This window comes from Prunus persica, chromosome G2, assembly GCF_000346465.2.
Source record: "Prunus persica cultivar Lovell chromosome G2, Prunus_persica_NCBIv2, whole genome shotgun sequence".
NCBI lineage: Eukaryota > Viridiplantae > Streptophyta > Magnoliopsida > Rosales > Rosaceae > Prunus > Prunus persica.
The window spans coordinates 15,491,452-15,506,249 of record NC_034010.1 but is presented as its reverse complement, the minus strand read 5'-3'; the positions used below and the strand labels follow the sequence as shown (position 1 = coordinate 15,506,249).

General features: G+C 41.2%; 2 protein-coding genes across 2 annotated transcripts; both read right to left on the bottom strand.

Moving 5' to 3' along the window:
* Positions 3,632-4,654, bottom strand: LOC109947366. Its single transcript, XM_020557314.1, has one exon. The coding sequence runs from the start codon at positions 4,652-4,654 to the stop codon at positions 3,632-3,634; it is 1,023 nt and encodes a 340-aa protein (XP_020412903.1).
* LOC18786831 (protein SCAI) lies at positions 6,862-14,524 on the bottom strand. Its single transcript, XM_007220486.2, has 10 exons — positions 13,504-14,524; positions 13,007-13,400; positions 12,193-12,399; positions 11,461-11,682; positions 10,324-10,390; positions 10,060-10,203; positions 9,241-9,332; positions 8,146-8,328; positions 7,917-8,053; positions 6,862-7,508 (listed from the first exon to the last, which is right to left on the bottom strand). The coding sequence occupies exons 1-10, from the start codon at positions 13,617-13,619 to the stop codon at positions 7,274-7,276; spliced, it is 1,797 nt and encodes a 598-aa protein (XP_007220548.1). The 5' UTR covers positions 13,620-14,524; the 3' UTR covers positions 6,862-7,273.

The following is a 14,798-nucleotide window of genomic DNA, read 5'->3' as shown; positions in this document are numbered from 1 at the left end:
TAATTTTCCAATTTAGGGTATAATAAATTTTTTTTTTTTTTAAACGGAACCAAACTGAAAATCGATGATTTGGTTTGGATAGTGTTTGTGCAAATAATCTCACGGGAGAATATTCGCTTCTAGATCCTTCAACCTTCGATCTTCCTTCTCTCTCTTCCTCGATTCCTGTAAAAAGGACTGGAGTAAATAGACCACACCCGGGGGTGTTGGCCAAAGGCCCTCCGATGCCTAAGTTAGTTCGAGTGTTTGTAGGAAAACAATAGCTAAGCAAAGGGTACGGAGTTTTATGTAGGGTGGGTGGCCGGAGCCGTGTGTGGTGGCCGGAGCCGTGGGGAGAAAATATGGAGAGTGGAGAGGGAGAGAGAGCTTCGGGTATTTTTCTCGGGTATAAGGAGTAGGTTTAGATGTACCTTGAATGATGAATGAGGTCGTCTATTTATAGGAGCCTCGGGGCTATAGAGTTTCGTAGGAATCGAGTTGGGCCTGATAATATCTGAATTAAATATATATTATCTCTTAAGAAGATAATATCTGAATTAAATGATATTATCCTCTCTTTATTAGGATAATATCTTAATTAATGATATTATCTCTTTAAATAAAGATAATATCATATTAATTAAGATATTTATCCCAATTAATTAATTAGCCAGATAAACCCTGATTGGAGACGAAAATATATGCTCCCACAAATGCCCCCAGCTTCTGCATGGCGCTTGTGCATCAGGTAGGAGATGAAATTATTTTTTTTCGTACTCTCCAACTTTGTTTGGGCTTTCTTCTGTAGTTGGACTCCTTTTGCAGATCGGATTCTCAATTGGTGTCGGCTTCTGACTGTAGTTGGAGTTGGATTCCCAGTAGGAATAAGCTTGTGATTCCTTCTTGACCCGGGTTGTCCAACTTGTATAAATACAGGGCTTCTCTTCACTCTTTCTCACATCGCAAACTTAATTTCTCTACTTTCTAGCTTGAGAAAGATATTGGAGAATTTTGTACTGCTTGTCGAAGAGAGGAGTTGTCGTGCATCCCAAAGTAAGTCGAGCACGTAAATATTTTCTTCATCTTCTCTTTTTCGCGGCGAAGACCAGCTGGGTGGGACCAGGCTGGTTGACGATGTGACTGACGGCCGAAGACGGTTGGAGCGGCGGTGGCCGCTGGTTGCTACTGAGTGAGTATTGGAAAAAATTTGGTGGTCTGCCCCCTGCCCAAGGTGTTGAGAGATGGAAGCAGAATGGTCCAGTCTCTGATGATCTGCCGGCTGGGTAGGAGGAGTGTTCCGCCGGACCCTCATAAAGAAAGAAAGCTGATGTCAAGTAGGAGCTGTTCCCCCGTCGTCAGATAGGGTTAAACATCTCGTTGGTGCAAATAGCAAGTAGATTGGCGATATGCGCAATATTCGGGATGTTCCACTCAAGCCTCCTGCAGACAAGCTTGGAGACCGTGATCTGCTATGTAAAGTAGTCCGTGCGCGATCTAGTTCACCTGCTGTGAGGCAATGAGATGCAGATATTATTCTTCGAAGTTCGGTCGTCTACACCAGTCAAAGGATGGAGGTCGAACTAGGAGGTCTTCTCATATACCTAACCATCATGATCCAGTAGTTGAGTCACGAGCAGTCAAGCGTGAAGTAGATTCAGCGTCGTTGACTCATTTGGAGGTGAGGATGGCGGCGACCAAGAAGACGAGAGAGTCACCTTCTGCAACGTCAGCGACTAATCCCAAGGTGGACAAGTTTACCCCTGTAGAGGATGCAGGCATGCCTGATCTGCTCAAGACGAACTTTCTGTCAAGTCCATCCACTTGTGCTGAGCTAGTTGATCAAATCCGTCAGGCTGGCGATCTTGGTCTTTTCTCAAGTCTTTCCTTGGGAAAATAAAGGGAAGCAACATTTCACCTGCTTCGAAAAAGAGGTGGTGGAAGATATCACGAATCATGCAGGTGGAGTTGCTGAAAGCGTGGTTGATCAGGCGGATGCGGAAGAGACTGCAGATTAAAGATCTCCTGCTGACGTTTCGAAGTAGATGAAGACTCATTTATTTCTTTTCAGCTTTTGTAGTCTGCTCTCTGTTTAGAATAATTGGTCTTGTTTGACCATCTTCTTTTAGTTGAACTTGGCCGGTTTGATCACTTTGCTATGGAAAATTCAGTTGTTTTTTTTAATAACTTCAATTCGCATAGTGTCTTATGAATTGCTTGAGTGTTTCTGACTTGTGGCATGTTTAGCTTACGTCTAGAGACGTGTCGATGAGAATGGCTCGTGAGAGTGGCCTACGTCCGGGGACGTGTCGATGATAGTAACCCATTTTGCCTACGTCCGGAGACATGTCGATGAGAATGGCTCGTTTGGCTTACGTCCAGAGACATGTCGATGTGTGTGACCCGTTTGGCTTACGTCCGGAGACGTGTCTATGTTAGTGGCCCGTTTGGCCTACGTCCAGAGACATGTCGATGAGTGTGACCCGTTTGACCTACGTCTAGAGACGTGTCAATGAGTGTGGCCTGTTTGGCCTACGCTCGGAGACGTGTCAATGAAGGTGACCTGTTTGGCCTACGCCCAGAGATGTGTCGATGAGTGTGGCCCGTTTTGACTACATCAGGAGACGTGTCGATGAGTGTGGCCCGTTTGTGTGGCCCGTTTTGACTACGTCAGGAGACGTGTCGATGAGTGTGGCCCGATTGGCCTACGTCAGGAGACGTGTCGATGAGAGTGGCCCGTTTGGCCTACGCCCGGAGACGTGTCGATGAATGTAACCCGTTTGGCCTACGTCCAGAGACGTGTCGATGAGTGTGGCCCGTTTGGCCTACGTCAGGAGACGTGTCGATGAAAGTGGCCCATTTGGCCTACGCCCGGAGACGTGTCGATGAATGTGACCCGTTTGGCCTACGTCCGGAGACGTGTCGATGAGTGTGGTCCGTTTGGCCTACGTCAGGAGACGTGTTGATGAGGGTGACCCGTTTGGCCTACGCCCGAAGACGTGTTGATGAATGTGACCCGTTTGGCCTACGTCAAGAGACGTGTCGATGAGGGTGACCCGTTTGGCCTACGCCCGGAGACGTGTCGATGAATGTGACCCGTTTGGCCTACGTCCGGAGACGTGTCGATGAGTATGGCCCGTTTGGCCTACGTCAGGAGACGTGTCGATGAGAGTGGCCCGTTTGGCCTACGTCCGGAGACGTGTCGATGAGTGTGGCCCGTTTGGCCTATGTCAGGAGACGTGTCGATGAGAGTGGCCCGTTTGGCCTACGCCCAGAGACGTGTCAATCGCTTTTGTGAACACTCCATTGGAAAGAAAAGCTTGAACTTGTATTGATGTCTGTGTGACGACATTGCTTTATTAAACAAAAAGATGAGCTTGCATGAGTAACATCAAAAGTAACTTGTCTTCAATGGAGGTGAGGGAGGCTTGGGTGCCTGCTTAGAGCCTAACTGATAGGTGAAGACTTTCATGGATAGTCCCCCTGGAGGTGATGGGCATTTCATTGCCTTAGAACTTCCTTCCTTTGAAAGATGATGAAAGGTTTGTCTTCCATAACTTGGTAGCTAGTGACGGCTTGGAAGGCTAAAGTCGCGTGCTTGATCTTTCTCTTCTGTCCCCTGGTGGTCAGCCCGGGCTCTTAGAGTAAGCTAGGATCATGTTGATCCATATGGCTTTTTTCGTGGAGGCTCATTGTTAGTTGCGTCACAATCCTTGATTTGTTGAATAGCCCCCCTTAAGATGAATTCCGTGCAATGGCCGTCTCTGACTAGATCTTCGAGGTACCTTTTCCAGGCGAAGCAGTCGTTTGTGTAATGACCATACCCTTCATAGAATATGCAGTATCTACTGGTATCCTTCTTGGTTAGGTTCCCCTTTAAAGGTGATGGTTTCTTCAACCAAGGCATGTCATTTACTTGGGCTAGGATCTGGTGTATCGGGATAGTGAACTTAGTGTAGCTCTCTGTTGCTCGAGCACCTTCCTGAGGCTGTGATCTGAGCTTGCCGTTCTCTTTGCTTGCCTGCTTAGCTGCTTGATCAGCCTTCTTCGCGGCAATCTGGTCGTCGTCCCATAGTGCGTAGCGCTCTGTTGTAGCAAAGACTTCTATCAATGTTTGGCGGGGAGAGATGGTCAGCTCGCGATACAGCTCACATTCAATTGGCAACCCCCTCTTGAAGGCGGAGGATGCAATTTGGTCATCACATCCTACAATGTTTGCCCTCTCTGCTTTGAACCTCTTGATGTAGTCTCGGATGGATTCATCGGACTTCTTGTGCACGTTGAACAGATGGTCAGGGTTCTTCTTGATTGTCCGATAAGAAGTGTACTCTTTGGTGAAGACATAAGCAAGCTCCTTGAAGCTGCTGATCGGCCCGAATGGCAGGGTGTGGAACCAGTCCTGAGCTGCTCCTCGCCAAGTCATTGCAAAGACCTTGCACATTAACGCGTCTTCAGTTTTGTGTAGGATCATAAGGCTCTTGAAATACTTTAGATGGCTTTTGGGATCGGAATCCCCTTTGAAGCATGTGAAAGAGGGCGTTGAGAATCGTTTTGGGGGAGCAGCTTGCTCGATTTCGGTGGTGAAAGGTGAGGAGTTTGCTTGGTCTACCTCCATGCGTAGTGCATCTTCGAAATTTCCTCCAATCTTTAAGTCTCGAAGTCGGTTATTCACAAGCATCTCAACGTCTTCTGCACGTATGGCTAGTCGGTCGCGTTGATGGCCTTCGTGATTTAGACGATGTTGATTGACTTGCGAGGGTCGACCTTCTCGGTTACGCTATCTAGGCGGCGTGTTGGTGGACTGCGCTTGTGAGGGATTTCCAGTAGTTTGGCGACGAGAATTGGTTCTTCGAGAGCGAGTAGCGGAGCGCCTTTCTTCACGGTCCTCATTGTGATAATTGTCGAGTTGACCTCCCTTGGGGCCTATCCATTCGTGAATATTTCTCTGTGAGCTAGCAGCCGAGCGCCTTTCTTCTCGATCCTCGTCTCGATGGCCGTCAAGTTGACCTCCCTGGGAGCCTAGCCTTTCATGAACGTCTTCATGCTGGCCCAGGCGAGCGTGGATGTCAGGTCTTGGGCCCAGCCTATCGCGCACGTTGGTTCTTAAATTCAATCTGGATGGGAAACTTCGTCTGCTCTGAGTGTGGCTTGCGGATGCTTGCGACATGTCCGCGAGCTGATCTCGTTGTTGCACATTTCCTTGTCTGCTTACTCCTGCTCGACCTGCTTGGTTCCCACCGAACTGCCTATCGGCGCGTTAGTTTATCCTTCTCTCTTCGCCCTGTTGTCCAAGGCCAAGGTTTTGAGCCAAGTTTATTTGGTTAAAGAGCTGCCTCATCAAATTGTTTTGGTCATCCATTCTCTGAGTTAGCTGGTCAACTCTCAGATTAAGGTCTACTTGACTTCGTGGATCGGGAGGAGAGAAATGTGTAGAGCCCAATTGCACACGGGCTAGGTTTTCGTTGGATGTATGCGTGGGAGCATGAGTCGAGCGTGGAGGCAATGGAGGGAATGGTTGAAGTTGCTCCAAGATTGGGCCAAAGTCGGCTGTGGTAATGAGCCCAACTGGATGTGAGGTTCCACCATGCTCAACGGTGGTGCTATGGAGGTGGCTAGGTCTGGCCATGGGGCCTTGAGATGGTACGACGGCGACGGAGGCCAGTGCGGTAGTCCTCACTGCGAGTCCGGCAGGTGGCACGGTGGTTCCAGTCACACGGGGTGGCTGCTGAGGGTTCATGGCGGCGAGAGGTGGTGGGGCCGCCATGTCGATCGCGGGATCGTGGGAGGAGTAGCTTTGGGCCGTCACGGATTGAGCCATAGCGGCGGTTTTGCTCCTCGTGCGCTTGTTTCCAACCATGGTTGTTTGGAAGGCTTCGGTGGATTGGAAAATAAGAGGAAAGGATTCCTTGAGCACGCGTTGAGTATAACTCGTGCTCTCAATGAAAGCACCAAATGTTTGTGCAAATAATCTCACGGGAGAATATTCGCTTCTAGATCCTTCAACCTTCGATCTTCCTTCTCTCTCTTCCTCGATTCCTGTAAAAAAGACTTGAGTAAATAGACCACACCCGGGGGTGTTGGCCAAAGGCCCTCCGATGCCTAAGTTAGTTCGAGTGTTTGTAGGAAAACAATAGCTAAGCAAAGGGTACGGAGTTTTATGTAGGGTGTAAACCGGGTAGCCGGAGCCGTGTGTGGTGGCCGGAGCCGTGGGGAGAAAATATGGAGAGTGGAGAGGGAGAGAGAGCTTCGGGTATTTTTCTCGGGTATAAGGAGTAGGTTTAGATGTACCTTGAATGATGAATGAGGTCGTCTATTTATAGAAGCCTCGGGGCTAGGGTTTCGTAGGAATCGAGTTGGGCCTGATAATATCTGAATTAAATATATATTATCTCTTAAGAAGATAATATTTGAATTAAATGATATTATCTTCTCTTTATTAGGATAATATCTTAATTAATGATATTATCTCTTTAAATAAAGATAATATCATATTAATTAAGATATTTATCCCAATTAATTAATTAGCCAGATAAACTGATTTAATTAATTAATTTAAGAGATAATCTTCTTTTTCACGTGGCGTGCCCTGATTGGAGACGAAAATATATGCTCCCACAGATAATATTCTCAATAAAACTCATCAACGGAACCGTGTATGTGTGGTCGGTCCAGCCCATTTTATTGGGTTGTGGAGACACGATGTTGATAAAATAATTCCAATGTACATGAAAAAAATTTGCCTCATTGAGTTATGGCCCCTGCTTTTTTGTATGTCATGATTAATTTTTTTTCCAGATATGTTATAATTAATTTTTTTCCAGATATGTTATGATTAATTGAGTATCAATGAAATAAAATAAATATTTTGACAGTTTGCGTTTCAGATTTGCAATAAAGAAAATTCGAGTGCAATGAGTATAAATCATCCAGAATAGTTTACAAAATAACGTTGCACCTAAATGAGATGTTGGGCAGCAAGGCTTATGACTCAACTTGACTCGAGGGAAAACTGAAATCCAGGCCAACCTGATTCAATTAGGACGGGTCACTCGGGCGGATTGTCAGGAGAAGAGCTCTCTTCTATTATACAGACATCAATTTTTGTTTTTCTTTCCATTTAATAAAAAAGAAAATAATAAGTCCAAAGTCCAACTTGTCTCTTACAAAGGTTTTGCATCATCTTGGACGTTCTTGAAGGCTTAGAAATTTCCTATACAAACACCAAGAATCTGAAACACCAACGGGGAACTCACAAATCATTTGTCTATCTCTAATGTCCTTTGCCCCATATGATTCATCAAGATGACATTGATTCCGAGTCACCCTGTCTATTTTCTGGGAGTTCAAGTCCTTCTGAAAAGACGAACTTGCCTGTGGCTCCAAAGACGTTCACTATCTGCAAAATTACAGTTTGACATGCTGCTGTCGTTGGCAGGACAGACGCTGGAAGACACGGTATACATTTGGGAATAAATTCCTTCTTATTGAAAGTTGGAGCATAGAGTGATAGCGCTGCCCGACAAAATAGGAACCTGAAGGAAGAAGACATAATTTATACAGAGATACATGTATCACACACACAAGGGAAATACAATTGAGTAGATTTTGTACAACTTAAGTACTGGAGAGAAACACTAAGGTGACAAGGAACCGTTCGCCCAGAAGATAAGAACTCTAGGAGAAAATAAGCAAAGAGATGAAAAGGTTAACCAATTTGAGAGCATTAATACAAAGAGCTGATAACGGTTTGATTTTCCATGCTCACAGTGACAAAAACCCAAAAGATGTGTTTGTAAGAGCAGTCCATAAAGCTTCATAGTGGTAGACAAAATTACAACAACAATAAATAAATAAAAAGAAGAAGAAGAAAACACTAGAGACTCTGCAGGGCTGCACATTATATACTTTTACATAAGAGCAAAGAAGAAATAGAATACTACCGCAAAAGGAGTCGCCTTAGGAATGGGTCACTCAAAATCTGTGCCCAAACAGGATCAATAGTGTCTGATGTCACCAAAGTAGACCCCCAGTCACTAAATGAACTGGAAAGAAGCTTCTCGGCCTTGTTATATGTATCCTGATACGTTTTCATTCCATAAATTTTTAGGAAACACTAAATAAATGTATTTTTCAAGTAAGAAGAGAAAAAAGTGTCAACTTTTTACGCACCATGTCAATGTCAGATCCTGAAATACCGATCAATAAACAGAAAGCCTGCAAAGGAGCTGTGAGGAAAATAGTGAACAGGCTTCCACTTGACTGACGAGAGGAACCAATAGAAGCAAATGGATATGAAGAACTAGAAGATAGGAGCATTGCAGGTGTTTCACCTTTTTGTACTCCATTTATGGCCTGAGCACATTTTAAACATTAATTATCTTCTCTATAGTTTAGAGTAATAGAGATTTCTATTGATCCTTAAATGAATTTTAAGAAGAGGGAAAAAGGGGGGAAAATGAGCATAGGTCTCACTCATCAAGCTACCATACCAATAATTCTGCTCAGTGGAGAGAGAGAGAGAGAGAGAGAGAGGAAGGTTAAGATTATTAAATAGTGACAGGTACATACATCTAGGTGTCATCTGATTCTTTGGGGAGTAGATATAACTGACTATGCAAGTCTAACAGTACCCAATTACTATATACATTAACAGCTTCTTCAGAGAACAATATCACACATTTGTGGAAATTTGAAATCACTACCAAAGACAGTACTCAACCTTCAGTCATTTTGTGAACTTTAAGAAATTAGCCAATTTAGGAATGATCAGTGCATCCAATGAGGCCATATGAAAATTTTAAGAGATGTAACATAAGGGGAGAGTTAGGAACTTGCAGCAGATATTGTAGTGTGATATGAAGAGCTAGAAATATTTATATTTTTCTGAAGTAAAATTAAATATACTGATTTTTATAACATTTTTCAATACACTTCACCTGAAGTGTGTCTATATTTTTGCAGAAAGATGTTTTGGTGGCGTAATACTAAATGCTGCAGAACGAGAGCACTGCAAACTTTAAACATAAACTTATTTGCTTAAAACACTTAGAGCTAATCTATGGACCATAAATCTATTGAGTTGTAACAAGAGATTATCCAGCTACCCTTGATATTTTAAACCTCACAGCATATCTTCAATTTTAAATCCCTAAACTTCTTTACAGGTAAAAAAAATTATTGAGATTCCAGTCCAACCCTCATACACACATCTAGAAATTTCTAACTAAAGGATGTGTAATAAAAAAATAGAGTTAATATACTTACCTCAAAAGCTTCACTGTTGTCAGAGTCAATGACTAGAAAAAGTGGTCTTCTTGTAAATGGAACCAAGTCACTAGGATAAATGCTATTCATTCCTGAAAAAGGTATTGCGTATAATATCAGAATAGTTGATCCTTATAAGTTATGCAAAACAAGATCTAAGTTTGAGCAAGCCATTCCTATTGTTCAATTCAATATCTTCATAAAGAATAACCAGGAAATCCATTGATGAATTACACATTAGTAAAACATGACATGTGAGAAACAACAAATGTAGGTCTAGACTTTCTATGGGTACATAATTACAAATTCACTACAAAGTGTTAAAATATTTTGCTTCTTATTCAACCAAATCAATCTCTTCTTAAACCCACTCAACCTATCCTACCCCTTCAACCACCATAATTCAGAAAACATATAACCTTATATTTTATTATTGCTGCCAGTACTAGAGATCACTTGATTTGAACCAAGGCACCTCCTAATCAAGAGTGCATCATTAGCTTCTCCTTGATGCACCCCTACAACCTCATCTTGCAAGAACTCACACAAAGGGAAGAAAGAACGACAAACTACAAATTATGACAAAACACTTGGCAGGCATTTCAGACGTTTTGAGTTTTTTCTTTCTTTTGCTAGGCCAACTTTTTAGGGACGTCGTGCAAATCTAGACTCAGGACGGCCCCTTAGACAACATTTTTAATATTTACTTATGCATATAACCAAATTTAATCATTTCAATGGATGGTATGTAATTATTTGTTCCTCATTTGTTTCAGTAGATGGTTTGCAATTATTTGGTCCTCATTATTTGAAAATTACCTCCATTTCCATGGGTACCAAACTGTAAACAACCCGCTTGAAAGCTTGAGCCATCTCCTTTACTTTGTCCGCGAGAAGGGTTTAGTCTATCAGATGGATAAGCCAACGTAGAAGGGGAGGTCGCATCTGAGTACATTCCAGCACCTGCTGGGGGCATAAAATCTATTAAATGAACTATTTTAATTATGAAAAGAAATGTTGATTTACACAACACATAAACAAAACAAAACCCCTGAGCTAAGATACAAAACTAATTTCTCACACCTGATGCTGACAGATAGATCAAGATAACTCCATCAGGGGGAAGCTCCTCACAAACTGTGGCCAAAACCTGCCAGTCATGCAAACAGTACTGAAAAGTTATCACCTATGCAGCTCTTAATTAAAAATAATACATCGTTGTTGCAATCTTGCAGAGAGAGGATCATTATTCAGATACAAGGAGAATTAACTATTGCAAAAGGGGAAAAATGATGGCAAGAGTTATATTTGATCCAAACCCATTCCATATGTGTTTACTGAAAACAATGGTGTGCTCACTCAAAGTCACAGTATAAATATAAATTGTTCATTATTTTACAAATTGATATGTAGTAATTATTAGCTTGATCCTCCAACTATAGATACTATGATGCAGAGACATGCCTCCTACCACACCTGATGCCCATCAGACGTGGACAGGCACTCAATAAGCCTCTAACGTACGTCAGATGGAATTGCTTAAGTGTCTGCAAAAAGAAAAAGGATTATGGGCCATGACACGACTGTGACACAATCCAAACACATCTGGGTCCTACACAAGATTTGGCCCATGTACAATAAGAATCATACCTTAAAAGTTTTCTTTTACTAGAATGAAGCATGAAACTTCAGTTTCAAGCATAAATCCTACAAAGATGGCCGAAACTAATTGCATAGAGGGGATGAGGGGGCAGATGTAAAAGAATCAAGGAGAAACTCTATTGTCATATACAAGTTTGTTGTGACACAGATGCATAGCAGGATGATAGCTGCTCAAATCAAGAACAAAAGGACATGCTTCCATGTAACTTGCATTAAACTCAAGAGGGATATATTTCAGAAAAAGAAACTCCAACCTCATGTTTACACAAGAATGATTGTGTAGGTCACTAGTCTTTGAATTCATTCTAGTAGTTCAAGTAAACAGGGCTGTCCATGGTTTTTCCATTTAAGTTGATTCTCGTTGTTTTACAAAGGCACTGCTTTTAAGACTTTCGGTAGTCAATGCCATTGAACATAACTAGTATATGGAAGAAAGGTTACAACCTCATCATAGATTTATACTACTGTAGTTTCAATACATCCAAAATGTTCTACAAGCTAACAAGTCAAGAGCAATGAGCAAATGATCAGTAAATTAACATTACCCATTATACTCACTGCTAGAAAATGGGTAACAGAAGGACGATACAAGACAGCTTTTCGTGGGTTTGGTGGCAGGGTAGGATCAGCAATATCCTGGGAGTAGTTAATGCGGCTGGAAGCTGGTGCCCCATTCTGACCATTTTTAGCACCACTTGACTGGTAAAATGAACCACTAGGTTCCCACTCCAGACACTGAAGCATCCTAAAAGTGTCAAGAGTGAGCTCTGAAAACTTTACCTGATTTGGATATAACCATAGAGAAAACAGAAAATGTCACAAAAGTAGTCCAGTTATTATATTCATAAGGAATCAAAAAATATGTAATTGAGAACCTTGACTACTTTGTGGATTGGAAACATCAAGAAGTAACCGAGAACCTATTCCAGTTATTTTTGCAGATTGGAAAGCTGTTCGTATTTGGATTTTTTGTTGTCTTTTTTTAATTCAAGAAAAATAATTTTCACTAAATAAAAGATGACAGTTACAACACATAAAACAAGAGGTCCCCTTAACGATCATCCATCTGAACTACATCTAGAAACAGAAATATCAAAATAGGAAAGAAGAAAAGAGAACTACATAGTCCACAAGGATTGGCTGTTTTGTTGTTGTTATCTAGAGCTTTTGTGCACTAGCTGTTTTATATTAAGTGACACAACTTGTCCACAAAGGATTGCAATTTACTTGAACAATTATTGTTTCATTGTCCAAGAGAAAAAGAGTGAAGGAAAAACCTCAATACCTAACCTCATTATGATGGTAGCTGCTCAGTATCGCATCACGTAGTCTCAGAGACCTCTTTGCAACTGATGCGGAAACATGTGGTAAGGAATCTGGATGACAGTCTAGGACAAGACTATACCTCAAAGGCCTGATATTCATAAAAGCTGTGTCAGCTTTCAAAAATCTAACTATTTCCTGAATCACCAGCTTCCATTCTTTAAAATCAGTTTCCTGGAAACAAGATCATTAAAATGTCACTATAAAACCTATCTGCAAGAACACAAATGCTTAAACTTTTCAACTTCCATTCATGAATTTGAGTGGGGAAAAGTAATTATAGAGTTATGCATTACATATTACATGGAAACAAAATCGTATGACTAAGTCATAGACCGCAGTTAACCCCATAAATATCAAAAAAATAAATTATGATTTTACAATCAAAGCTACAACATCCATTTGGGAATCCATAAAATCACACCAAACTGATGTTTTTCCATTATTCTCAATGACTGCAGAGCCTTTTAAAACTATTCCTTTATCCATGATGTTATGATTGCCTAGCTAGTTATATATAATCTTATATAAATATTGAGATATATTTATTGCATTCTTATTTTTCTTTCTTTCCATTTCCTTTTTTGTATATACTTGTACAGATTTTCGATATTTCTTGTCTTTTCAAGTTTGAAATTAAGTACTGGGGATAAACACACAAAAATACACACTAAATTTAATTTTTCATTTTAAAAACGACACAAAAATAGACAGAGCAATTCAATGTTCACGAGTAGTTCAAGAAAAAACCTTAATAACAAAATACTGAAAAAGCACAAACCTGGAAGGTCCTCTTGCACTCATCAACCAAGACTCTGAGCTGATTAAGCAGCTGCTGCACCATCTCCCGCCGATTCAAAAGCAAGCAGACCATGAGAAACCTAGAAATGAACCTGAGCTGCTTGCTGGCCAAGCCCAGGTCCTGAAACATGCCCTCCTTAAAGTATTCTCTGCTCAAAATCGCCTCGTAGAATATGTAAGCCTCGGAGAGGTAGCTGGCCTCGCTGGTCCGCATGTACTGGCCCAAGTACAGCTGAGCGATTCGCGACGCGATCTCGCCGATCTCCGATCGACGAAGACCGGCCTCCACGAGCTTTTGGCGATTTTCTTGCTGGAACTTCCATAGCTGCGTGTACACCTTGAAGACCTTGTAGAAGTAAGCATCGTACTCGTGCCTGACCAAAATTTTGCGAAAATAAATAAATTAAAATTAAAATTAAGAAATAAATTTTGAAAATTTAGATTTTGATGCAAGAAATGGATGGGAATTGGAAGAACCTGTTGCGATGGTAATAAGGGAGCTCTCGAATTTTGGAGAATTTTTTGTCGGCTTTGTGGAGGAGAGTCCAGTAGAACTCGCTAACTGGGATGTTGGGGGTTGGCTGTGCTTGCATTGTCGTTTTGGGTTGGTGTGGTGTCGTTTTGGTGGGTTGGTGGTGGACTGGAAGTGTGAGTGAGCTAAGAAAGAAGGAGGAAGAGGAGGAGCGAGGAATTTGTCTCCATTTCCTTTCTCAGTTCAGTAAACTTTGGAAATGGGCTTTCTGTTTGGGCCATTTATGGGTCGCTAGGTTTTGTTTTGTTTTTTTTTTCATTTCTCCATCAACAAAATAAATCTATATATATTTCAATTAATCCCCAAAACATGTTAGGGCCCGTTCAGTATCATTTTCAAGGGCCATTTTCTGTTTTTGTTTTCTATTTTCACGTAAAACATATTCGGTGAGTTATTTTGAGAAATAAGCTAAAATTGTTTTCTGAGAATGAAAATGAAAGTATGAATAAATGTTAAAAACGTCAGAAAGTCGTTTTCGTTTTCGGCGTTTTTGTTTTCGATCTCTCTAAATCAAAGCCAACTCTCCTCCGTCACTTGAGCAAACAATCCAATCAAATTATATCGAAAACAATCAAATCTCCTCCTTCCAACCATAATCAGCCCCAAAATTTCAAGAAAAAAAAAACTCATAATCACACAAATCTGCAACTAAGAGAAAAAGACAAAGAGGAAGAAGAAAAGAAAAAAAAAGGGGAAGAAGAAGAAGAGAAAGAATCAGAAAGAGGAAGAAGAAGGGAAAGGGAAAAAAGAGAGTGAGAGAGAGTTGCAGAGGGAGAGATGAGAGAAACCAGCCACCACATACCCAACTCAACCACCATCACCACCTAATCTAACCACCACAACCATTAATTAGTGGAACCAGAGAGGTGAGTTGATGGGATTTATGTAATGGAAGGAAGGAGGAGTGAGAGTGAAAAAGAGGGAAGGAAGAAGAAAAGAGAAAGTAGAGAAGAGGAAGAAGGAAAGAAAAAGGAACGGGTCTGGGAAAGAAAGAAAAGGAGAAAAAGGAGAAAAGAAAAAAGAAAGGAGATCAAAGATAGTTTTATCTTTTAAAAAACAATAGAATTTTTCATTTGTTAAATTTTACATTTTTAAAAATATTTTTTCAAAACATAAATTAGCAAAAATACCCTTGAAAAATAATTCATATAATATTATTCTCAATTTGTACTACCATACATATTTTCATTGTTTATAATAATTTTAGTCTCTAAAAATATCAGAATTAAAAAAAAAAATT